The 8,124-nt window shown below is 51.5% G+C and overlaps 1 protein-coding gene across 1 annotated transcript in view; it reads left to right on the plus strand.

Annotated features, from left to right (window-relative positions):
- CTCFL (CCCTC-binding factor (zinc finger protein)-like) overlaps positions 1–8,124 on the plus strand; it is an 18,911-nt gene continuing 10,787 nt past the window's right edge. Inside the window, exons 1-7 of the mRNA XM_006758851.1 lie at positions 1–525; positions 1,172–1,384; positions 2,634–2,796; positions 3,109–3,242; positions 5,387–5,507; positions 6,061–6,210; positions 6,551–6,708. Coding sequence (XP_006758914.1) covers positions 1–525; positions 1,172–1,384; positions 2,634–2,796; positions 3,109–3,242; positions 5,387–5,507; positions 6,061–6,210; positions 6,551–6,708 — 1,464 coding nt within the window. The remainder of the gene's footprint in view (positions 526–1,171; positions 1,385–2,633; positions 2,797–3,108; positions 3,243–5,386; positions 5,508–6,060; positions 6,211–6,550; positions 6,709–8,124) is intronic.

Here is an 8,124-nt window from a genome sequence, read left to right on the forward strand (position 1 = left end):
ATGGCAAGGACGGAGGTCTCGGGCCCTTCCAGGCAATTCACCAAAATCAAAGAGCTAGAATTGGTACCGGAAAAGGCCCAGGAGGAGGAGCAGGAGGGTGGCGTGCGCAGAGCGAAGGAGCCCCCAAACCCGAGGGGCATGGAGGCCAAGTGCACCTATGGGGCTCTCCTGACCCAGATCTCCGAGGGAGAGCAGGACCTGGTGCCCGCCGCCATGGAGGACGACGGGAGGCACATCCTGACCCTCCAGGCGGTGTACCCCACCTTCGAAGACGGGGAGCTTTACCAAGAAGGGGGGCCGGGGATGATGCCGCAGGCAGGCAGCGCGTTGCCCCGGCTGCTGTGGGTGCGAGAGGGGAACCGGCAGAGCCTGCACGAGTGCGTGACCATCAGCATCCAGGACGAGCTGTACTCGCTGCGGGCGGTGGAGCCCATGCAGCTCCAGGTCCTGCAGGACAGCGTGGCCCTGGCCCCTGAGGACAGTCCGTGTGCGGAGAGCCCCCCCGAAAGCGCTGGGCTGACTAAGGTAGGCTGGTTCTAAAAAACAGACCCCTCACGTGGAGATTTACAGAACAAACTGTTTTTTAGGTTGTCTTTTGTGCCGTATTATGTATGGACAAATGAGCCACACTAAAATAATTCCCAGAAAAATCCTGGAGACCACGTCTCTTTTTAAGAGTTTAAAGAGTTCCACCAGTCAGAATACTATCAGGTGACAGACACTGTGCGGTCTTTTTTAAAATAGTGTTGTTTTGCCCTGACCGGTTTGGCTCAGAGCGTCGGCCTGCGGACTGAAGGGTCCCAGGTTCGATTCCCGTCAAGGGCATGTACCTTGGTTGCGGGCACATCACCAGTAGGGAGTGTGAAGGAGGCAGCTGATAGATGTTTCTCTCTCATCGACGTTTCTAACTCTCTATCCCTCTCCCTTCGTCTCTGTAAAAAATCAATAAAATATATTTTAAAAAAATAAAATAGTGTTGTTTTACCACCAAAACTCCTTGATGCTTAATAATTACGTTTAAGCATGCTGGTTGCCACCGACAACCTTATGTGCTACTTTAGTTTTCTTTTTCGTTGAGTATTCCTTGGTGTCATCAAGGCAAAGTGTTGAGTCAGGTTGTGATTTACGTGTTGTGTTTGTCTGAACGCTCGTTTTTATTTCTTAGCCTGAGGAGAGTCCGGAGGAGGACCCGCCACCGGCTGAAGGAGGCATCCAGCAAGCACAAGACCAGCTCTTTCTTCTGGAAGCAAGGCGGGGACAGGAAGTTGTTCTGGCAATTTCCAACTTAAACGCGCAAGAAACAGAAGATCGCCTTACTTCTAGTCAGCCGCCTGTTGAAACAGCCAACTCTCCAAACACTCAACAGAAGACCAAGGGTAGGCGGGTTCATGGTGTGACAGACCCGGCATAAAACCGGCTGCTGTTGAAGTTTTAAGTGGTTGACGTCTAGTTGCTCTCAGAGAGTCAGGAAGTGGGAGAAATGTTAAACTGATGTTGTATACTGTGCATCAAAGCCAGGCGTTTTGCATTTTGCACACCAATGTTCTAAACGCGTAGAAAATGCTCCTGCAAAGTGTTGTGCATGTACGTAGAACGGTGGGCTTTGATCCACGCCCCAGTGTGCAGCCGCTCCCCGTCCAGGAGGCGTGATATGGAGAAGGCAGCAGAGGCGCCTCTGGGGGAGAGGACGGTGAGGTGAGGCCAGGAAAGGACGAGGAAACCACTTAGTGGGGACAACCCGTCCAGGCAGCAGGAAGTGGCCTGTGGGTGTGGCTTCATAATGAGGCTGGATGGTGCTCAGAGGGAGATCAGGCGAGATTAGGAAGGACCTTGAAGTTATGTTAAAACTGAGGTTGAGCCCTGGTGTGGTTCAGTGGTTAGAGCACCCGCCTGTGCACTGAGGGTCTCTGGTTCGATTCCCGGTCCAGAGCACATGTACCTTGGTTGAAGATTTGATCCCCAGACCCGGTTGGGAGGCATCCAATCAAAGTGTTTCTCTCCATCAATGTTTCTCTCCCTCTCTCTCTTTCTCTCTCTTCCCCTCCTCCCTCCCTTTCCCTCTAAAAATCAGTGGAAAAAAATATCCTTGGGTGAGAATTAACAACAAATTAAAAAACTGAGATTGAATCTTGGCAGCCCACAGGATGAATTTGACCTTCGAAATTATTTATTTGGCTTTTAAAAAAAATAATTTCTTACTTGTTTAAATTAAGAGTTCACCCTCCAAATCTCAAATTTTACCTCATTTTTTTAAAGTCCTATTTGGCAACACTTGGCTCTGTTTCCTTCCTCCTGCAGCAGGTGGCTGGGCTGGGAAGTGACTTGGTTTAGGAAGTCACACTGCCACCACTGCCGGCGGTCCAGGTCACAAACTCAGCAGTACTGTCGCTGGCTCCCGTCGGCAGCTGAATTTGCAACCCTCGCTACATAGTAGTTTCTCATATATTTCAAACAAGAGATTGTGCCCCCAAAACCCCAATTCCCAGCTCATTTCTGGTTTTTAACGTAATCAGAAGTGTGTGCACTCACGGCCACTGTCTAACCCCAGCGTCCTTTCATCGCCCCCAAGAGAAACTGGAACACGAAGAGGTTCTTACAGAAGCATCCACTGTCTCCTCCCCGCAGGCAGAGAGCAGGCCTTCCACTGCGACCTGTGCGTGTTCACCACGGCCAGGGCGGCGAACTTAAACCGTCACATGAAAACCCACACCAACGAGAGGCCGCACGAGTGTCACCTGTGCCTGAAAGGCTTCCGCACCGTCACCCTCCTGCGGAACCACATCAACACCCACACAGGTGACCGCCGGGCAGGACGCGGCCCTGAGAGACGCCTGGGAAGGCGTCAAGGATGCGAATGCAACCTGTTCTATGTGAAGATAACGTATTGCTTTAGACTTTCGTTTTGTCTTGTTTTCTGCCATTTCAGTTAACAACACTGACGTTACAAAGATTTTTCTCGCCTCTGCCTGGCCTGTGTAAGGTTGGGAGAGCAAGCCTCTTCGTCACATGCAATGCATGTTGAGGCTGAGTGTCATTCAGACGTTATACATTTCTAAGGAAACTTGTGGTGAAATCTTGCTGAACAGGATAAACTGTGTGATTTTACAGGAACCAGGCCGAACAAGTGTGGTGACTGTGACATGGCATTTGTCACCAGCGGAGAGCTCATCCGGCACAGACGTTACAGACACACTCACGAGAAGCCATTTAAGTGTTCCACGTGCAACTACGCGAGCGTAGAAGTAAGTTCACACGTGTGCTTAAAGCTTCGTGGCGTCTTATTAAGAAGTTGCTGTAAATTATGTTACATTAAACTAACAGCAGAATCCCTTCCAAAAGAGGTTTTATTAAAGATATTATTCATACACAGTCTATGCAGGAAATAATAGTCATTCAATTTCCTAAATTGAAAATAGAAAATTGGATTTCTTTTTGCTTTGATTACCTGTTAGCAAAAGCAATATATAAAAGCGTACAAATTACAAATAGAACTGCGTGAGGTGCTTGGGAAATAAATCTCAAATTATGTTCAAAGCTCTCCCTTGTATGTTAGGGAGCTCTCAGGTCCACAGACGCAAATGTATCCACTCCACACAGACCCCAGATCCAGGCTGCAGGGTGGCTGACACTTTTGCCTCAGTGGCTCTTGGTCAAATACAAAGCGACTTGCTTGAAGGTTTAAACATACCATCCCCTGATACTACAGAGGAACCGAGTGTTTCAAACTTCAGTCATGTGTCCCGGTCACATCAACCAGATCCTTTCATTTAGACCTTCTAGCAGGCTCAGCCGCTCGCTGGATGAAACGAATGAACGTGACCATTGCTTTCACTGTCTATTCTACGAGGAATTTTTAAGGACTCCACTGTCTGTCGGGACGCCTGTGGGACCTGGTTTTGACCCCAGTTGGGACAGGATACTGCACTCCGGAAGGGAACTAAGTTAAAGGGCACGACTAACGTTGAAAGAGGGGAATGATGCAACCTCGTTCACACACGAGGGAATTTCACGGACAGGGTCAGACTCTGATTCCAAGAATTTTTTTCTGCTCTTACTATTTTTGAAAGTTCTTTCTCATCCGAGTTAAAGGTTGCAGCTTTAGTTTGAAAACACAAAAATGAAAGTTTCAAAGAACAAGGCCATCTGAGACGCTCAAGCCTGGAGTGGACTTCGGTTGGTGTCCTGAGGGTTCTGAGCGCAAACATGGAGGTGCACTGAGACCCTCACCCAGAGTCCGCCGTCTGCACGCAGCCTGTGGACTGGCCGGCCTGGCACGCGTGACCCCGTTTTATGAAGTTTCCGAGTCTTGCCATACTGGTCTGCTTTAAGCAGGGCGTCCTAAGCTCCCCGCACCCCCACGCCATTGCTCACACAGACGCCGGCAGGCATGCATCACGCTGGGGTGCCCAAGACATCCTGTGAAAGCTCTGAGTGCCCCCTCCCACACCCTCCCGTGCGAAGCCATCCAGAGGAGCTTGACACATAGCTGCCTTTGATCATCACAGCCTTTCGTTAGATCTTTCATGCTATCATCTTAAAAATTCTTTTTGTTTCACTTTCTGATTTACTTGAAGACATCTACTTTTCATCTGAAAAAAAAAACTAATGCTTTTGGTTTAGATCTAAGTCTTCATTTGTTCTTGAATGTTCTTCGGCTTATGTGTGCGTGTCATTTATTGGGGAATGAGACCCAGAGACCACAGGCAGGGCATGGGGGGCTCTATGACTTCCATCACTCCTGCCCTGGTTCTGGGGGTAACAGAACCATCAGGCAAAAGTGATCAAATGGGAGGTAATGGGCGGTTTGCCCTCTAACTGGTTGCCTGTTGTGCATAATTAATCAAATTAGAATGTACATTCTTCCACTTAAAAGTGACTCATTGTAAAGAAACTCCGGGCACATGGCACCATCTCTGATGGCCACGTGGGTCCCACAGAACCTGAGAAGGGCCTCAGACAGGTGTCCGCCTCTCAGAGAGCAAATGTTTCAAAATCCTCATGTTACTTACGCAAACGAAAGCGCCCTGCTCTGTGCTTCTGCGTCGCGGCCTAAGCTTTGCCGCCCGAGTGTAAGCGGCCTTGGAAATGGAAATCGATCCCGTGCGGCACCGAGTGGCCAGCTCGCAGTGTTCCCTGCGGAACGTGAAGTTGAACCTGAGAGTCTCCGGGAATTACTGCTGGTGGCTCCCGAAGGATCTTAAACGCACGTCAAATGAAAAGCAGTCGTTGGCAACAGAAGATAAAAAGCAATGACCTCTTCAGTGTTTCTCAGGGTGCCAAGTGTGGCCTGAGGTTAAAATGTCAGTCTCTCTCTATAATGCTGATAGATTGGATCTAAAATTCTCTGGTTTCTCTTGCAAACAAGTACCTTCCATGTGTTCACTAGGCGAGTAAGTTGAAGCGCCACATCCGGTCACACACGGGGGAGCGTCCCTATCAGTGCGACCTCTGCAGCTATGCCAGCAAGGACACCCACAAACTGAAACGGCACATGAGGACACACTCAGGTAAGAGTGGCTCACGCTGGCAGCCATGTCTCAGGTCAGAGGTGAGCTGGTAAGACTTACTCTTCAGGTTCGAGTGTCAGGGTGAGTGTCTCCGCGCCGTCTCGGCCTGGGGACTCGCTCTGTGCCTTTGCGTTTATGTGGCGTCCAGGAGCCCACGTAAGCCCCGTGCTGTCACGCCGCTGTGACAAGGAAGACACCATCAGGCCTTGGCTGCCAGTGGTTGTCCAGGACTTAAAAGTCAGCTCCTAACGCATCCTCAACCCGGAAGCACAAGCAGACCGCTGGCCCCGGCGTGCACGCACTTTCTATTTCGCGGAGAAGCGATGTGTTCATATGTGCTTCTCAGCTCCCTACACTGAGGACGGGAGCTAGAGGGCGGTCTGGACTCGGCTTGGGAATTTTGTACTAATTGGGGGTGGACGTAGGAGGAAGGGGTTGAAGAAGGGGCCCAGGGAACAAAAGACGGGCGTTCAGCCCCAGTGTCCTTGGGGGAGGACGAGGCGTGCGGGCTGAGGCCCCGCTGCCGAGGGTCGTCTTTGTCGTCACCCTGCAGGCGAGAAGCCCTACGAATGCCACGTGTGCCACAGGCACTTCACCCAGAGCGGCACCATGAAAATACACATCGTGCAGAAGCACAGCGAGAACGCCCCCAAGTACCAGTGTCCGCACTGCGCCGCGCTCATCGCCAGGAAGAGCGACCTGCGTGAGTGTTTGAGTTGCTGAACTTCCTTCCGCAGGGGAACCTGTGGAACCCTGGGCCTGGTTCCAGGGAGGCAGCTGGGCTGCAGGAACTTGTCTGGGAACTTGTATTTTTTCCACAAGTCCTGTGGTGCCCTCTGGTGGCTGGTTTGCATTAGTGCAGCTTCGTGGTATTTTGGTTGTGAGAAGGAAAGGACGCTCCTGGCGTCTAGTGGGCAGAGGCCGGGGATGCTGCTAAAGGGCTGCCCCCTCCATGTGCGAATAGTGCTGCGTGAGGAGCCCTGGCTTAGAGCAGCCTCACAGGAAATAACACCCCCAAATATAATGTCCTGTAACCGTTTTAGGGGTCCATATCCGCAACCTGCACACTTACACAGCCGCCGGGATGGAGTGCCACTACTGTCCTGCCGTCTTCCACGACCGCTATGGTCTCCTTCAGCACCGGAAAACTCACAGGAACGAGAAGTTCAAGTGTGAGCACTGCAGCTACACCTGCAAGCAGGTACTGAGTTTCCGTCGGTTTGGGGACGCGGTGGGAGGCCCTGGACGATGGGAGAATGGAGGGCTGGAGTGGGGTTTTCTATCACTTTGAAAATGCTGAAAAAAGTCATGCTTTTATAAAAAGGCTATTGAAAATAACCAGAAGGCAGCCATGAGCCAATAAATTAAAGCAACAGTTCCTAAGTATGGTTCATAGGCCCCTAGAGGTCCTCGAAACCGATCAGGGCCATGAGATCAAACTTGTTATTGTTACCTAGAGGCCCGGTGCATGAAAATTCATGCCCTGGAGGGGGGTCCCTCAGCCCGGCCTGCCCCCTCTCACCGTCCAGGAGCCTCAGGGGCAGGAGGCGACCCAGTGATCAGGGGAAGGCAATGCCCCATCACACCTCTGCTGCTACCACCGCCAGCAGCGCAAGCCTCGGGCAGCCCTGATTACCTGAGCCTCAGCCAGCCCTGGGCGGCAGGGGGACTGGGGGCTCCGGAGGCAGGCATGTGGAGCAGCCAGGTCTGCCTGGGGGTGGGCCCAGCCTTACCATGTGCCTGCCGCCCCAGCAGGACTGAGAAGACTGGGCATTGCCATCTTATGGCTGTGGGTGCTGCCATCTTTGAGGGTGTGACAGTCAATTAGCATATTCCCTCCTTATTGGCTGTGGACACCACCATCTTTGAGGGTGAGGCAGTCCATTAGTATATCCCCTCCTTATTGTTTGTGGGTGCCGCCATCTTTGCGATGGTGTGAGGGTCAATTAGCATATCCCCTCCTTATTGCCTGTGGGTGCCGCCATCTTTGTGATGGTGTGAGGCTCAATTAGCATATTCCCTCTTTCTTAGATAGGATTGTCCTGGCCAGGTGGGTCGGATGGTTGGAGTGTCGTCCCCTACACCACAAAGGCTGTGGGTTTGATTCCTGGTCAAAGTGCATATGGGAAGCAACCGATCAATGTTTCTCTCTCTCTCTTTCCTTCTCCCTCTCCCTCTCCCTTCCCTTCTCTCTCTCCCTCTCTCTCTTCCTCTCCATTCCTCTCTCTCTAAAAATCAATAAAAACATATCCTTGGCTAAGGATTTTTAAAAATATTGTCCTTAAATAATGAATGAATGCCAATATGCCCTCTGCTGTGTGGCATTGGCCCTGATTGTGCAGGAGCCGTGGAGGTGCCTCAGTACAAAGCAAAGCTGTGCCCGTCACCATGTGTCCTTCACCTTTGTGCATGGGAAGCAGAAATAAAGGGCCGTGTTACTTACTAATGTCCTTGGGGAAGCAGCAGGGCTAGGAACTGTATTCCGTCTGCACCCTGACTGCTCGGGTGGCGAGCTGGGGGTCGGGAGGAAGCACCTCCCCCTCTGAGGCAGGACAGCGTCTGGGGGACAGTGTCTGGGGGACAGTGCCTGTGGGGACAGCATCTGGGGGACAGCATC

This window comes from Myotis davidii, unplaced genomic scaffold (genome assembly GCF_000327345.1).
Source record: "Myotis davidii unplaced genomic scaffold, ASM32734v1 scaffold75, whole genome shotgun sequence".
NCBI lineage: Eukaryota > Metazoa > Chordata > Mammalia > Chiroptera > Vespertilionidae > Myotis > Myotis davidii.